At 33.8% G+C, this 18462-nt stretch overlaps 1 protein-coding gene across 1 annotated transcript; it reads left to right on the top strand.

The window, feature by feature from the left end:
• Positions 1 to 11646: 11646 nt before the first annotated feature.
• On the top strand, positions 11647 to 14779 carry LOC149142447 (non-specific phospholipase C2-like). The gene is made up of 4 exons (XM_089447726.1): positions 11647 to 12186; positions 12994 to 13658; positions 13750 to 13926; positions 14246 to 14779. The coding sequence occupies exons 1-4, from the start codon at positions 11768 to 11770 to the stop codon at positions 14548 to 14550; spliced, it is 1566 nt and encodes a 521-aa protein (XP_089303852.1). The 5' UTR covers positions 11647 to 11767; the 3' UTR covers positions 14551 to 14779.
• The last annotated feature ends 3683 nt before the right edge of the window (positions 14780 to 18462 follow it).

An 18462-nucleotide genomic window follows, 5' to 3' on the forward strand; every position in this document is an offset into this window, starting at 1 on the left:
TGAGATTGTTTTCTCTAGAATACTACTAGCAAATAATTAATTCAGATGAGGTACATTTTGTGAAGGCCAAGAAGAAAGCTCAAATCATAATAAAAGACCAGCTTGGCCCTTTCATATGCAATAGTAGGGAAGCAGGAAGAAAAGTAGAAGAAATCCTACAAAGGCTCAGGCTGAAACAAAGTTTCATATGGAGTTATGACCCTTTTGATTTCATTTGCAATAGAAGACAAAAGAACAAATTGTCTCCTTATATCCATCAGAGGATTCTTGAGATAGAACAATATGCCAATCAACTAGAATGGGTGGAGAACACTTTAGTAGACAGAGATAGCACAAAAGTTGATGTTGATAATGTGTTGATTGATCTAGAAAGGAGACTTGATGAAGATTCTTTTGTACAGGTGCTAGGAGAACCCTTTTCTCAAAGGGAAACACATGAACACAATGAACAAAAAGCAAAAGAAGGACCTCAAGAGTAAGAAGAATCAGAGCAACCAGACATATCAGAAGAACTAGCTCAGCCAGAACACATCATGAGTAGTCCTCCTATTGTACAGACTCCTCTAAATGAGGAAAAGAATCCCAAAAGAGATAGGGAGGATGCCACTCCTTCTAGTAGACTTGTTGCACAGACTTATGTCAAAAGGAAAAGGTTAAACCCTTTTTCAGAACAAGATTTCACAGAGGAAAAAACTGGAACCATAGGTATAGAAAGAGTAGAGAGCAGGCAGGCCACTCCCTCTAGAGGTACACAAGAACCTTCCACTACACAGGCTCAAATGTTGGAAAGACAATAGAGCATGGAAGTATCCTCATTCAGGGCTCCAACTGGCCAAGACCAAGACATTAAAGAGAAATACAAAGAGATAAAGGCCAGAAATGAAAGGTTGAAGGCCCAAAGCTATGCACAATACCTTAAAATAGCTCCCACTAATTAAAAAAGACTAATGTTAGCCTTTGATGTGAAAGAAGGTAAGATGCAAATGACTTTCATGAAGCCTACCATACAGCAGCCCAGGGCTATAGCAGATTACTTGAAGACAGATTTTGAGGTTCTGGCGAAGGATATACATCCTATCGACCAAATAGAATTACACAAATAGATCGGAGAAATGGTCTATTCCACATTGACCAGCAAGGCCATTGCAACACATCAACTACAAAATTCGCTGAATAATATATCAGCAGAATTCCAACTAGAAAAGGCCTCTTCACAGGCCAAAGGTACCAGGATAAAGTCCTTAGAGGACTTAATCATAGAGTTGGGGCATGATCCCAAGGATTTAAAGGCTGCAGAAAGGCTAATCAAAAAGAAAAATGATGACATAGCTGCCTTGAAAAAGCAGCTCAAAATCCCTCATCTGCATCATCCACAAACAGCTGAAGTGCTAGAAACCCAGAAGGAACAGGAGTAGCTTATGGACTTAGTCCTCAAGCTAATTGAGCAATTAAAAGAAACTGAGAAAGATCTAGACAAATTGGTTTAGTCTAAACAGAGTGAGTTGGCCACCACTTCACAGACTGTCATTCCTACAGTCTCTATAGCAGTACCCTCTATGTTGACTGCCTCCTTAGCACCAATAGCTCCACCAACTACAACCATGCCAGTCACAGGTACATCCACAAGTGCAGGTACATCTACAGAGAAGACAGCTGAATTAGTAAAATCCATGGAAGAAATGACCATCCAGGCTACAAAGCTTAAAAGGCTTAGAGAAAAATTGTGAAGTTTGGAAACTGACTGCAAACTTGCACAAATACAATAGAAAGAAGAAGCTCAGAAGAGTCAAAGAATGGGTGAAAGGATAAAAATCCTTGAAAAGGACTTAACACTACAACAACCACTAGGAGAGATAAAGGAGATGCTTTGGGCCAACATCATTGACACTGTCAATGATGTTTAGCCATCAATTCAAGTAATTTTTGAACAGACTGAACCGGTGAAAGTGGCCACTGAAGCAATTCACAAGATAAGAGAAGAGCTGGGAGACAAGCTTGAAGAGGCCAGCCAACTGATAACACACTTGAACACCAAGAACATGTATTAGCTGGATGAACTAGGCATAGAAGATATGATAGGGACCATCATAGAAATCAAGAAGATTCTTACTAAAAGGAACCTTATGCTCACTCTTGAGAAGAAATGCCAAAACATCCAAGCTGATATTGATAGATTCATGACAAAGTTTGGTATTTTGAGGGAGAAAGGCCTCCCCAGTCCTATGGTTATTCATGACAAGGTTATGACTCAAGATGACTACGTAGAAAGACTAAACAAGTTGTCTAGCAACCAAGCTAGTACTTCAGGGGTAAAAGCTCTGCCCACAAGAAAGGTATTGTATGACAATCTGGAAAATATATTCTTCCTAGAGCATGAAGTAAACCACTTGTTCGTCAAAAAACCAAATTTTTCCAAGTACACCAAAGTTGATGAGATATATAGAAAGATGCTGAAGATGAAATTCCCTGAAGATGAATGGTGGGTAAAATTAATGGATTTACTATAAAGTTACTGCAGTAAATCGATATGGCAGCCAAGTAAAACAGGTGAAATAGGGTCAAAGTGTAGTAGGTAAAGAGTATCAGTAGGTCAAACACATAAAGTAATTCCATCACACATATCTCAAACAACTGAAAGATCCAAATTCGAATTACAAAAACCAACACAATCACAATAAAAGGGACAACAAGAACCACTTTTCCATCTGTCATTATCTTCATGCTTGAAGATATTTTTGATTTCCTAGAATAATTCCCAAACTGTTATTAGATATTTTGTAACATTTTTTGTATAAATACTTCACATTTCGAAGTAAATAGGGTGGATTCAAAGACATTTCTGTAGACATTCCATATCAAGCTAGAAAGCTATTGTAATCAAGTCTAGATTGGCTATTGGATCATGAAATAAAGTTAAAGACATTTCACAAGATTCTTGTGCACAGTGGAAATCAAATAAGTATTATCTCTTCATGTTTATTACTGTTTTCTTTTCATGTTTATAAATATTCTCATGTTTCTCTATAAAATATGAATGGTAAACAAGGAATGATATTTCAGAATTAGCTTTAATGCTCTTTGTCTTGACTATTTACTTTCTCACTGTTTTCTACTAAATTATCTTAGTCTGGGAATTCTTAATTGCTCCCTTACTTCCGTAGTTCCCCCCTTAGGTCCATAGTAAAGGATTCTTAGTTTCCCTTTGCTATTGATCTCCTTCTGTTCTTCATCTTGATCCTAATTTAAGGATTCTTCATTGCCCTTTTACCCTGGTTAGGACTACCTCATCCATTTGAACTTGCAGATTTTCTTTTTGTTGTGCTAGCCTACCCTGTGAACTCCTCCTTTAGTAATTGATCTGATTCGGTTAAGTTAGTCTTTGCTTGACTCCATAGCCCAATGGCCTGAATGCTTGCTCTGCTCATCTGTTCCCATAAGTCCACCACCCAATCAAAATCAAAACCTCTTGAGCATTAAAAACTAGCCTAAAATCCCACCCAAAACAAAGTTAAATTATAAAGAGAGAGCCTTCTCTGGACTTAGGTTAGCTAGAACCCGAGTCTAAAATATTAGTTTTTTGGTTACCTCGGATTATTCCTTATTTTATAACTTCTAGGAAAGACTTCTGATTGATAACAGAAGGTTCCATAAACCCTCACCAAACCTTGGTGCCTGCCAGTGTGGGAAGGACCAAGGACGGGCCAGCTGCCATTTAAGTCTTGCCACACAACTGTCTCAGGATCGCCATCAATATATTTGAAGAAACAAAAAATTACCGAGGTATAGAAAAAGCTTCAAATGAATTGAAGGAATATGTGTGGGATATTTACGAAGCCAAGTTGATGTAACCTTTCTCAGAAAGGTACTGATTTGTAAATTTATATAAAGTAAATTAGTTGTGTTTTATGTTTTTTTAGTTATTTATTTTGATTTCTAATTTAAGATTTATTTATATTTGAGTTTTAATTTTAATAATAAAATTATTAGATTGGTATATAATTTGTGTTATCATAATATGTTGAAAGCTCGTTGAATGTGTAACAAATGTTTTATTCAAGTTTTGCTAAAGATAAGGATTTCATCTAAATATACAATCACAAAAGGGTTTATGGATGAGCTACAAGATATTACCCATCATCTTTATGAATGTTGTTGGATTGTTAGTAAGCCAAAAAACATGATCAACAACTCAAAAAGGCTTTCTGTAGACTTTAAGGTAATCTTACATACATTAGTATGTTCAATTGAAACATGGTGGTAGCCTGACTTTAGATCAATCTTATAAAAGAACGTGACACCATTAAGTTTATCAAGTAGATCATCAATATAGGGGATTGAGTATTGGTTCTTCAAAGTGATTTTTTTTAAGGATCTATAACAAATATGGAGTCTCCATGTCTCATCCTTCTTCTACACTAGTACAATTTGGCTCTCATGAGATAAGAAGCTTTGTCAAATGTGGCCTTTTGGATTGTTGAGAATCACAATTGTGATTATACAAAAACTGGTAGGTGTTAATCAATGATCACAGCACCAAAGATAAGGATCCATGAGATGTAGTTAGTCCATGTCACAAAACATATGGGGAGTGTTGTTTTATCCAATGTCGAACAATCTACACCCCACCCCCCCCCCCATGTGTGATTTGAGTGTGTATCAAACTCATGACCTATGCTCTGATACCACTTGTTGGGAATCATGATTGTTGTTAGACCAAAACCCGTAGGTGTTAGTCAATGATTGCATCATCGAAGATAAGGATCCATTAGAGGAAGTTAGTCCATGTCACAAAACACAAAGGGAGCATTGGTGTATCCAATGTCCAACATGGCTGAGCTCATGAATTTGGCAGTTTGTTGGGCCTTTCTAGAAGAGACTATCTATATATTGGGACATTAGATAAATGAGAACCAAATATCAAGTAAATTGAATGTTTGACCTAGTGTTGTAGAGGCACCCTTGCAGGTGAGGCAAATATATCTCTGTATTCATCTGCAATCTTTTCCACCCACTTTTGTTGTGTACAGAGGGCTTGTATTGAACCTGTGCTAGTCACAATGACCTTACATTCACCTTCTAATTGAACCATGAAGAGGACAAATTTTACAATTTAAGAGATTACCTTTTAGCATGGATAGTTCAATACCAACGAGATAATAGTAGTTGAAACTACCAATATTACTATGTAAATCTAGCCTCCTAAATTAACAATAACACTATGGGGGTTGGACTTATAAATAACATAACATCTCCACATATAGAGCTTTCCTAAAAGAGCATCAAAAACATTGAGTGGGGAAACATCACATAGTACCTCACCTTTTAAGGCTTGTTACCATAGGATAAGTAATACTGTTGGCTAACACTGATGTATCGTCCCTATCTCAACCAACTCATGGTATATGTTTAGGGCTATAACATGTATTGGTAGATCAATTCTCTTGATGACCTTGGCTAAGATTAAGTTATTCTAGCTACCATTATCAACAATTAAATGTACTTGAGTCCCCTTTATCAACATTTGTTAATGGAAGAGGTTTTCCCCTTTCTCAAACTCGTCTAACTCTTATGCTTGGATCTTTGTAGTTGCAATGGCAATACCAAGTTTTGTGTTAATTATTTGTTTTCCCTTGTATTACTATAAATTATATTCCATGCCAAAGAGCAATTATTTTTTTTAAGCTTGGCCAATACTGACTATTTTGAGCAACATTCATCAATGGTATACTAGGGGTTTTGTGGAACTCTCACCACTTTCTAGTGTCCTTCGACTTCCCATTACCCTTATTTGCCTACAAGTTGGATTAATTATCTTAGGGCTGGTCCTCCTTGTTATATCCTTTATTCTATGAGTTAGGACCACCTTTACCATGCTTTTAGTGAAATGGATTTGTAAAACCTGTATACCACTTATTCCTTTTCTTAAATTTTTTCTCAATTTCGATATCATATTGATAAGCAAATCCTAGTGAGGAGGTGTCCAAGAAATCCATCTCTATTTGGATGCACTAGTGTAGGCCATTGTGTTACCTCAAACCACATGTCGCTTGGAGTCTTTGTACCCAACTTTGAGCTGAAGGTATGGAAGATATTGGTGTACTCCATTAAATTTTTAATCTCTCTCTTGACACAAAATTGTATTTATCATCATAGTTTTAAACAAGGTAGAATTCATTCTTGAGGGCATCAATAAAGGTTTTCCAAGTGAGCATGCACATATATTCATCTTTACTATGTATCTCCAAGTATCCTTCCCACCAATATTTAATAGGGAGAAGTGTTTAAGGTGCATGAGTGATCTTTTTAATGTCAAACAATTTTTTCACATAGTAACAACCATCTACCAAATTTAATTATTTCCCCAAAGCATGTACATGTTTCTAGCTTTCAAATAAAATAATTTCAAAGTTAATGTGTACCCTGAAGGGTGATGCACATCTAAAATGGTTGCTTGTTGACGATGTCTTAGCTATTGTAGGTGGTTATCGAAGGATATGGGTGAAATTTTACATCATTTAGTTCTTTTTTGCATGAAATATTCCTCAAGAAACACTTAAAGAACTTCATATTTCATCATCTTTATTTTTTTCTACCATAGGAGGTCACTTGGGCTAGTGAGAGCGGTTTTCCCCAAGTGAAACTAGCTCAAGACTTGACTCTCTGTAACTTGACCTTGTTGAGGGCATGCATTAAGAAACAATAAAGAGAAAATTGCTTATATACGACTTATTTGGACTTTATAGATACAAAAAGAAATTTAGGAATATGAAAGAAATATGAAAAGATTGTAAAATGTAGAGTAATACAAACTGGCTAAAATAGTAATGGATTATCTTTGAAGAAGGAGGTATTAGTCATGATCATTGATAATATGTGATTACAAGAGGCTAAGAAATGACCTTTTAACATAAAATTATAAACCTTAAGAGGAAGAAACCTAACCCTAAATAATTGCAAGCCCCGAGGTGGTCAGTTAATACATCGACTTCTTGAGGGTGTTGTTAAATTTTTGTAGTTATGATTGGCCTTCGTAATTAATATTTTAGCTCTTGAAATATATATAATGAAAATGTACGACATGTTCTTCATGTCATTTTATTGTTAACCCTCAAAATAATTAATGTGAGACATGTTCTTCATGTTGGCTTCAAAAGAGAAATTTTGGATTTTTAAATTGTAGTTATTTGCATCCAAATTGTAAAGTCAGCCCTCCAAGAAGTCAGGTTGGCTTTCCCCTATGGTCACACCCATTCGGAAGAAAAGTATAAATAAAGGCTTCGACCTCCTCCAAAAGGTAGTTTGATGATCATTTGTACGGAGGCAATTCAGACCATCCAAGCTAGGAGAATAGACAAATCTGAGCAGAAGAAAAGGGACGAATTTAAGGACAGAGAAATGTTGAATCTGATGTAGATCCATGGCAGAGTTTTAGGGCTTATTTGGGCAGCAAAACCAATCCTTCCTTAAAACAGAAGAAGGTCAAAATTCAGGCTTACTAGAGCAATCTAAGTCGAGTTAATTGGGCATCATTGTGACTTGATCTAAGGGTGGTTGACTAGGATTGACCTAGCTATATTGTTGGTTAGTTTGAACTTGTTTATGATTAAGATGTATCTCTATTGAACTTAAGGATTTCTCTAACAGAAAGGTTATTGGTTTTTACCCCCGTGTGGGGTTTCCCACAGTAAAGTCTTGTGTTTCTTACTTGGTTGTCTCTTTATGATCTTATTGGCATTATTCCTACTGTTGAGATATTTTGTGTAATCGTTTTATGATGAATTTGAATGCAATAAAAAATTAATATAAGAAATTATTAGAAGTAATTATCAGTTAAGAAGATCCTCTGAAAAATCAACAGGTGTAACTTTTACATACGATCTCCATTTGGGGTGCACAATAGCTCGTTGGAAAGATGTAAATGAGAAGTGGATTTGTTGATACGATTACGTAAGCTTATGCACACCCTAAGTCCCCAAATGGCCAAAAAGCATCATTTAAGGCCTAAAGGCAACCTCAAAAGTTTAGGGATTTAAAAATTATTAATAAAAAGAAATTTCCAAGATTGAGAACCATGTTGACTCGATGAAAGAGGTGGGTGGCTACCGATTTCCACCTTAATTAGATCTCACCCTAGTAATTAACCATTAATGTCATCAAGATTGCATACGAATTTGACAAGAATGACGACATGATTGAAAGTGTGTATGATCATTGTGTGTGACAAGGAATGGACAAGGGAGAACAAAAGTTCATAGTAGAAGTTGAAGTAATAGAAACAAATGTTAAGAGTTCTTGCATTTGAAGTTGAAAATGTCAAACTAAACACAAAGAAATCAAGGAGGAGAATTTAGACTTTGAGGATAGATAGTAGACCAACAATATGAATAAATGTGATTGTTGTAACTATGAGTGTAGTTTAAAGGTTCTACATTTTAGCTTTTTTCTTCTTCTTCTTTTTTTGCATAAATCCAACAATACAATTTTGAGTGAGATTGTAATTTTAGTTATTTAAAATATATTTCTAAATACATAAATAAATTCAATACATAGAAAACACATGAAATAATCATATTATATAAACTACATAGCTCAATCTTATAATTACAATAAATCTTATTAAATTTTGACTATATATATATATATATATAATTCTATATTTATAACAATAAAACATCTCAATTTTTTTAAAATTAATTATACCATTATACATGATAATAAACCATTTCAAAAATTTAAAATTAATTAATTAATGAACAAATTTTATTAATAAGCATTAAAAACTAGATTATTACATTGTAATACTTAAGTGACCTAGATTTGAAATTAAGTTTGAATTATGCCCATTATAGTGTACCAAAACCCTCCACCCTACCTGTTAAAGTATACTAATAACTCTAAGTTAGACTATAGTTGAAGAAATAAAAAATTTACGAAAGTATAGAAAAGTTTCAAATGAATGGAAATTTACCTAGATTTGAAATTAAGTTCGAATCATGCCCATTATCAAAACCCTCCACCCTACATGTCAATGAGCTTAAGTTAGGTTATACTTGAAACAAAAAATTACACAAGTATGCAAAAGTTTTAAATGAATGGAAAGAATGGGTGTGGAGATTCATGAATCCAAGCTTTTTGGAAACGTATTGAGAAAAGTATATAAAATTAAAGTGTTAGAGAGATGCTTTACATTTGTAATTTATAAGATGTTAGCATTAAATTTTAAAAATTAATATTAATTTTTTTATATATATTAAAATAATAATTACCTTAAATAGGTTTATATATATAAATGGTTTAGTATTAAAAAGGTATAATAATGTTAACATAAATAAAAAACATGAAGTTAAAAATATTTAGTATTAAAAAAATATGGTAATGTTCAGATAAACATTTTTATTTGGTCAAAATAAAAACATAAAACTTTAAAATTTTAAAATAAAATTAGAGAGGTTAAACTATTTAAAATAAAATAATTTAAATTTATTTAAACTATCGGAAATGGTTGGACTCTAAATTTTCACACCCGTGGTTTTGTCAACCATATTTGGTTTTGTCAAGTATATTCTTATGTAATATAGCTTATTTAAATGCTTGAAGTAATATATTGGTCAAAATAAAAGCATAAAATTTAAAAATTTTAAAAAAATTGGGGAGGTCAAACTGTTTAAAATAAAATAAAATAAAAAAATTAAATTTATTTAAACCATTGGAAATTGTTGTAATCCAAATTTTCACAATCAATGGTTTTTAAGTATTAAGGGGTTTTCACAGTGCACTATATTATATATTATTTCTTGGAATTCAACTCCATGAGAGGTGATGGTCATTGAATAATCTCATGGTGATGGTAAGTGACTAATTTCTCGTGATTTATGAATAGTTCACTTACGGCTCATTGCGTCGGGTGATGGTCATTGAATAATCTCACTTCTTCACCCCTGTGAGTATCACCCGATGCAATGAGTGCTAAGTGGACTATTCAAAAATCATGAGAAATTGGTTAGTTACAACTACCTCTCATAGAAATGGTCATACATGAATGACTTACTCAATGCAGTTGCATCCCAAAAAATGATATCTAACCCATGGTTTTGTCAACTATATTCTTATGTAATATGGTCTATTTAAAGGCTTGAAATAATATATTTGGCCAAAATAAAAGCATAAAATAAAAAAATTTAAAATAAAATTGGCAGGTCAAACTATTTAAAATAAAATAAAATAAAATTTATTTAAACCATTGGAAATTGTTGAACTCCAAATTTTTACAATCCATAGTTTTGTCATATATATATATATATATATATTCTAACTAATACATGAAATGATTTTTTTTCAGAGATTTTTTTTTGGTTAATTTTAGCCAAAATGTGATGGAGATTTTAAAAAATTTGAGTTTAAGTAGTTTAATTTATAGAATTTGAGTGCCCTTGGTTTTTTTAAGGTGTTGATTCTATTTATGCATTCAAAAATAATTTTTAAACACATTTTAAACAACAAAAAATTACAATATTTGATGTATTTCAATGGAAATGGTCATTTATATCCATCTTAACTTTGGCCTATCAAACACCTAAGAGGGATCGAATCTCTTGAGGTGTAATCATTTATCTTTCTTTAAGTTTAGTACTCAAAAAGAAATTTCTCTTAATAAATCCAGAGTTAAAATTGTTCTAAACTAATTTATATCTATAATTATTATATTCTAAAATTTAATATTTAAATTTAATTAATAAATATATCAAAACTTAATAGTATAATTTTACTATATATATCCCAATAAAAAATAGAATTTATAAAAAATATAAGCAGTGGGAAAAAAACTATATATATTAAAATTTTACGGAGAATAAATTGTAAATGTAAAAGAAATAAAATCTATTCACTTATAAATTTATACTAGTATATATTTAATTACATCAGATTTTTATATAATCATTAGAAATTAGTTTTGTTCTATAATTATTTTTAAATAAAGATAAAGATAAAAATTAATGTATTTGATTTTTAATTTTAATAATATAAATTAATTAATTGATATGGAATTGAGTTTTAACGATTTAAATATATATATATATATATATATATATATAAACCATTACATAAACCTAAACTTGCAGAAGGTCACCTCATAGGGAAAAAAAGGCGTTTAAAAAAAAAACTAGATTTAGTTTATGGAGTTGTCTATAATGCGATTTTTTGGAGATTTCGGTGATGGAATCCCGTGGAAGAAATTGAGGTTAAATCTTGATTTGTTGCAGTTAAAATGGTTTTTTAACTGCATATTTGGATTCAGCACCCTCGAAAACCCCTGGGACGCTTTCATTGTGCAGAAACTAGCTATCAAACTTGGGATTCCAATAAATTCCTGCGGGATTTCGACTGGAAAAACCCGCCGGAAAAACTTTCAAAAAATCGCTTTATAGACAATTGCTTAATTTATTTTATTTATTAAATAAATATTGGTACCCTGGAGTGGGGATTACACTCAGAAACACGTAAACTCCCAACAATTCATTGACTTTAAGTAATAATTCAGTAACACCGACTCGGTGGAAAGCGACCGCGTTGTTCTTCCACCGACATTGGGCAGAGCGGAAGGGTTCACTTTAGTCAAAGCTATTTCTAATTGATTGATGCACAGCTGTTTAAAAAATGATCATATGTTGTCGCCATCGGTGGTTTCAACTTACGATATTGCTTAATCTTTGCACTTACTTCCATCGAAGTTCAGAGATTGAATAACAGTGAAGCAGAAAGAGTGTTCATGGCGGATAGGCTGAGAATAATACTATTATTTTCTACCCTTTTGCATAGCCTGTTACTTTTTCCGGCGCCCTGCGCTAGCGTTGATGGACGCATAAAGACGTTGGTAATTCTAGTTATGGAGAATCGATCGTTCGACCACATGCTTGGATGGATGAAGCGGCTGAACCCGCACATCGATGGGGTCACAGGCTACGAATGGAACACAATCTCCACGGCGGATCCCAAGTCCCCGCGAGTGTTCTTCGATGACGAAGCAGAGTACGTTGATCCGAACCCTGGCCACTCATTCGAAGCCATCAGGGAACAAGTCTTTGGCGGCGCTAATACCTCCATGGATCCTGCTCCCATGAATGGATTCGCCCAGCAGGCAGCGAGCATAGCCCCCAATATGTCAGACCTAGTGATGAAGGGATTCAGGTATCCGAGAATAATATTTTATGTTAACTCATTCATCATGGAGTATAGCTATTAGTTTGAGTTATTTTTAGAAAGTTAAAATGTATGTGTTAATTAAGATTACCATATTTATTTTTAGTTGTTTTGGGTGCTTGTGAGGCTGAGGCTGAGGCTGTAATTTTAACAGATAGCAAATTTTTGGATTAGATTTGGTAAAAAAAATTAAACAATTTGGTTGCAGAATTGTTTAATTTTTTTTTAAGAATAGAAATGGATTCAGTATTATCAAAACCCTAGGCAGTACTTAAAATTCTGATGTTTGACAATTTTAACATAAAAAATTTAAGTTCATTTTTTTCAAAATCATATTAAATTGGTGTATAAGACCCTTACTTAGTGGAACAAGAGTAATTTTTTTTTAATAATAGAAATAGATTCAGTGCTATCAAAATCCTAGGGAGAATACCCTAAATTCTGAAGCTTGGCAATCTTTTGATAAAATTAAAATATTTAATCTCATTTTTTTCAAAATCATATCAAATTGGTATATGAGACCCCTTAGTTGGTGGAACAAGAGACAGATTTCATTACTCAATTTAACGGAAACATACATACTACTTTACCTCTCAAGTTTTGAACATGTGACCTCTTAAAAAGAAACACATAGCTTCACACCCACTCATGCTACAAAGATACATGTGAATTAAAATTTACATCTCTATTCTTAACGATTTTGATTAATGTAAACAATTGAATGAAAAGATTCACTAATCAGCGGTTCATATATCAATTTCTTCTTTTGTGGTTTCCTTGGGTGTCGATCATTAGGCCGGAGGCGATCCCCGTGTATAGCACTCTTGTACAGGAGTTCGCGGTATTCGATCGCTGGTTCTCATCGTTGCCAGGCCCTACGCAACCCAACAGGTTGTTCGTTTATTCCGGAACCTCCCACGGAGCCACGCACCACGATCCGAAGCAACTGGCGAAAGGGTATCCTCAGAAGACCATCTTCCAGTCCCTGGAAGACTCGGGGTTCTCATTTGGCATCTATTACCACAGCATTCCCACTACACTTTTCTACAGAGACCTTCGTAAGCTCAAGTACATTTCCAGGTTTCATCGGTTTAGTAAAAAATTCAAGCGCCATGCCAGAGCGGGGGGGCTGCCAAATGTTGTGGTCATAGAGCCCCGCTACTTCCATCTCGCGGATTCGCCTGCAAACGATGACCATCCTTCGCATGATGTTTCCAGCGGGCAGAATCTGGTAAAGGAGGTTTACGAGGCGCTGAGAGCAAGCCCCCAGTGGAACGAAACCCTGCTGCTCATTACATACGATGAACACGGCGGTTTCTACGATCATGTGCCCACGCCAGTACGCAATGTCCCCAGCCCCGACGGCATTGTGGGATCCCCTCCCTTTTTTTTCAATTTTGACAGATTAGGCGTACGCGTTCCCACTATAATGGTGTCCCCTTGGATCAACAAAGGAACAGGTCTCTGAAATGAGCCCTTTTCTCTTTTCTTTATAACTTTACTTTTCGGCCACTTTAATAAAAGTAATTCTGACCTGACATATTCCAACAGTGGTGCACCGCCCTAGCGGGCCATCGCCGAGCTCAGAGTTCGAGCATTCATCGATTCCTGCAACTATCAAGAAAATGTTCAATCTCTCTGCCAATTTTCTCACTCACAGAGATGCCTGGGCTGGAACTTTCGAAGGCGTGGTGAGCTTGCGGGATAGTCCACGGACTGATTGCCCAGGTATTTGTTTCCCCAGCTTTTGTTTATTGGTTGTTTGTGATTCGAACCTGGGCTGATTACATAATTTCGTTTGCTCTGTTTATTTGTTAGTTGTGATTCGAACCTGGGCTGATTACATAATTTCGTTTCCCCAGTTTTTGTTTATTTGTTGGTTGTGATTCGAACCTGGGCTGATTACATAATTTCGTTTCCCCAGCTTTTGTTTATTTGTTGGTTGTGATTCTAACCTGGGCTGATTGCATAATTTTGTTTGCCCAGCTTTTGTTTACTTGTTAGTTGTGATTCGAACCTGGGCTGATTGCATATTTTAATTCTGCAGAGGTGTTGCCGGATGTACAGCAGGGAACTGCCAGGAAGTTGACATCGGGTGATGGGGAACTGAGCGAGTTTCAGCAGGAGGTAGTTCAGTTGGCTGCAGTTCTGAACGGAGATCATTCGCTGAACAGTTTTCCAGACGAGGGAATGTTTGGGAGGTCGATGAAGGTGAAGCAAGCAGCGCAGTATGTTGAGAAGGGCATGACACGCTTCACGGAGGCAAGTATAGACGCTTTAAACCTCGGGGCATCAGATTTTGCGATCGTCCAAATGAAACCTTCGCTCACATCTAGAAAAACCAACCCCTGATATGTAGCGCTGCTTTACCTATCATGAACTGGTGTTAATCGCTGAAGCCCTCCTTAGCAAATTTCTGCCCAGGTGTATGGCCCCTGTATTTTTAATATGTTTCTTTAAACGGAGTGTAAATTTCTGCCCAGGTGTTTGGTCTCTGTATTTTTGGGACAAACAAAACATGAAAATTTATGTGGGGTATTTTTTCCCAACCAGTTTGAGTAAAGAGTTGTTTTGCGTTTTTTGGTTGTGTTTATTAAAATTTTTGGTTATTTGAGTGGGTTAAACTTCTTTGAAGATTTTTTCATAAAAAAAATTGATTTTTTGTTTGAACAAAATATAATTTATTATAATTTTTGAATAATTAAATAAAATATATATAAAATTTCAAATCATAATATTTTATAAAAATAGTTTTACATGTATTCGTATTAAATAGTTTCATTTATTATTTTAATGTTAAATAAAATATTATATTTTTTTGATTTAAAATATTTTTTAATATTATGATGGTAATTTATTATTAATTAATTAGTATGGTTGGTATTATTTTTCTTATTAAAAAATTATTATAAACTTTGACAATAGCTATTATTTTGACACGATATAAATAAGCTGACATTTTTTCAGCTTACTTCGTAAAAGCATATTTACTAAAGCAAACCATTTTTAATAGTAGTAATTTTGTAAGAGGAATATAATTTGGTTACATATATTTATAATATAAATAAAAATTTAAATTCAAATAAAATTTAAAAAAATAAGGTTTATGAATGTAAAATAGATGGTGGGAGGGTGTTTTGTTAAGACATTTTGTAGTGAAAATGTTACTGAAAATTTTATGGGCAAAAATCTATTCATATTAAGAGCTGGTATAGGTACAATTCTTAGAGTAATTTTAATGAGGACTCACATTAATTGTGTATTAGGTATCTCAGTCATCTCATATTGAGGTTTCAAGTCTATACCAAGGTCTATCATCAAGATAAAGTTCTGAATTATTTACAATGTTTGATTAATATTGTATTAAGAATACAAAATTTTTTATACATTAATTGTGTATTAGGTGTCTGAGTCATCTTATATCTACATTTGGAGTCTACACCAAGACCTATCATCAAGACAAAGTTCTAAATTATTTACAATGTTTAATTAATATTATATTAAAAATACAAAAAAATTGAATAAGTGAATAATAGAATATATTATTAAAATACTAAATTATATGTTTAAATTATATTACAATTATAAATATGTAGAACATTTATAAATATTAAAAAAATAATGTTTCAAAAGTTATAATTTAATGGTGCAGTTCTTGAACACAATAAATGATATGGAACGTTAGTTAATAATATTACTTTTGAGGATGATAATAATTCATAGTGCAAATGGAATATCAGTTAATAATATTATTGTTAAGTATGAGGAATTTAATATTTCATTATTAAAGTCTTGATGTTGAAATTAGTGTAAAGTGACAACACAAATCAAACATATTTAAATGCATTGTAATTTGTATTATAATTAATATTATAAATATTACAATAAAATAGAATATATCATATTTTTAATTAATATAATTATTTTGTATAATAATTTTAGTTAACATTTAAATAATATATTTTTGCATCATAAATATTTATATAACATATCATTTTTATTTATATAATTTTTATTGAATTGTAAATTGCATAACCCTTTGTAAATTATTTTATATTTGTGAATCAATGCAATTTTATAACATTGCATTAGTGTCTTTGCAATTAAAGTATGAATTGATTAAATTGTGTTAAAAGAATATATATTATGCAACTTTAAAATGTACTTTGTTTTGATATAAATTGTATTAAAAGAATACAGCCAAGCAACATTGTATATTGATATTTGTGGTTGTTAGAAAAAAGTTGATTCCCATTAATAATGCACAAAAAAACTAAGTTTTTTAGTAACACATTAGTAGCATAGGTATAGTATAGGTATGGTACTATGTTATATTGATATTATGAGTATTTTAATAACAATGCCTAAGTGGTATATATGGTTATAGTATTGTATAGAAATAATTTCCTCGATGGGGTCGTATTAAGGTTCTCAAGTGCAACAGGTAATATGATTGACATGCTTGGAACTAGAATGGTGAAGGAGAAGGCAAACAAGAAAATGAGAGCCAAGCTCTCCACTTGTCCAGATCCCATCCAAGCGTGGCATCCTTACCACCGTCAACCTCACGCTCACCTACCCTTAGCATATCGCTTTAAATGTCGGCATTTGGTGGTAGAGGGGTATGAGTATGACATCCTGTTTGTTTACTTCTTCCACCTATTGTAGTTTGTTATGGCTTCACTATCCCAAGGAGGATTGCTTATGGAGCGCAGTGACTCTAAGATAAGAAAGGCACATCGCACCCAAGGGTACATGATTTGGGTTTTTAATGACTTTGTTAACATGTGTGCCATGAAACACAAGTCTTGTCTTTCACTGGTTTTTGCACATTCAGTTTTTCTCTCCCACCTATTCGATCCCCTCATGTTTTCACCCCTTTATAAATATATGAGCCTTGTCTCACGGTGGCAGATTTTAAGCATTGCTTGTTTGAAAGCGGAAGGTTCCCACTATCGTCTTGTTCCTTGATGCCAAGGTGGGAGCTTAAATATTTGAAGGAAGGCTTGTCTATGCATTACCTAACATCACAATTTGTTTCTTGTCTCCAATCTGCTCGTTTATGTGTGTCATCTCTCTTTTGTAGTCTCACTGGTCCCTACAGGTGTCAATGTTCTTTGTGTTGTCTCTTCACAACACAACGACAAGTCCCTCTTTTGAGTTAGTCACTTGTTACCCACTTCGTCACCCCAAATCATTGTCTCTGAGGATATTTCCTTCAGTTGTCTTGTACTGGTTTGTCACGTCTGGTACCCTGGTACATTTTCAATCTGGTTTTGATATACTCACGGGTTGGGTTCTAGTCAAAGCTAACCTAAGTTTTTTATCACAAATTCATTTTTTTCCTCTACAAAATCTACTCCCCTGGGAGGTTGAAGGCGAAATTCATTATGAGTTTCACTATTTTGGGACATACTCTCTTTAGAAGTACAAATTACTCTTCCTTTCTATGGTCGATGATGCCCTCACTCGCGTTAGTCTCGTCGCTTCTGTAACATTGATTATCAATCGTCGTTGTCTCCTGCTCGCCCCTCCCTTATTCGTCCATAATCCTACTCGCTGTTAATACATCGCCCCAGGCAACGTTTACCCAACCATCGTGGTGGCACTTCAGGCACATATTCCTTCATCCATGACATCTCTTTGGTTGGGAATCAATGGCTTATCACTTTGATTCAGTTCCCCTTGAAGTGAGGAATTGGATTATTCACTTAGAGGCAAGGGAGTTTGGGGATCGACTATATTCTTTTGACTCTAAGATCAGCAACAACACCTTCAGGTGGACTCCTGACCCAAGAAAATTCAAAAAGATGAGGCTCTATTTCCTCCACTCAGTGTTTGTGCACCATCAACTAGAAACCTTGCTTCACATGGTCATCCATGATAAACAAGTTGACAATTATCAATTATTTGTAGTTAGGAGGAAATCAAGCAAATTCTTCGGGACATTAGATACAATTTTGATGATGTCATGGCCAAATTAACTTGGTTAGAGTGTTTTGTGGTGTAAGACTCAGATTTTGGATCTAATACGTAACATGAAGCGCTAGCAGTCTATAGAAATAGCTCAAAATTTGCAGTTCCTAATGGAATCAGATTGAGATCAATAAACACAAATTTCTTCTACTCAATTTGTAGAAAGGAAAACATACAATAGAAACACATGCGATCATTCAATTACAATGAACATAATATTTTTACTCGGGAACCCAATTGGGAAAAACCCCTCCTCTATTTTTATTATATCATATGAAAAAAAATGAT

The sequence above is a fragment of the Pinus tabuliformis genome, chromosome X, assembly GCF_031772625.1.
Source record: "Pinus tabuliformis cultivar Carrire ecotype Pingquan chromosome X, CPIR1, whole genome shotgun sequence".
NCBI classification, from domain to species: domain Eukaryota; kingdom Viridiplantae; phylum Streptophyta; class Pinopsida; order Pinales; family Pinaceae; genus Pinus; species Pinus tabuliformis.

Bases quoted from the DNA above. Each gene is read 5' to 3' on its own strand.
- LOC149142447 (XM_089447726.1), top strand. From the start codon at position 11,768: ATGGCGGATAGGCTGAGAATAATACTATTATTTTCTACCCTTTTGCAT. The intron at 12,187-12,993 runs GTATCCGAGAAT...GTCGATCATTAG, and splicing joins CTAGTGATGAAGGGATTCAG to GCCGGAGGCGATCCCCGTGT. The intron at 13,927-14,245 runs GTATTTGTTTCC...TTAATTCTGCAG, and splicing joins TCCACGGACTGATTGCCCAG to AGGTGTTGCCGGATGTACAG.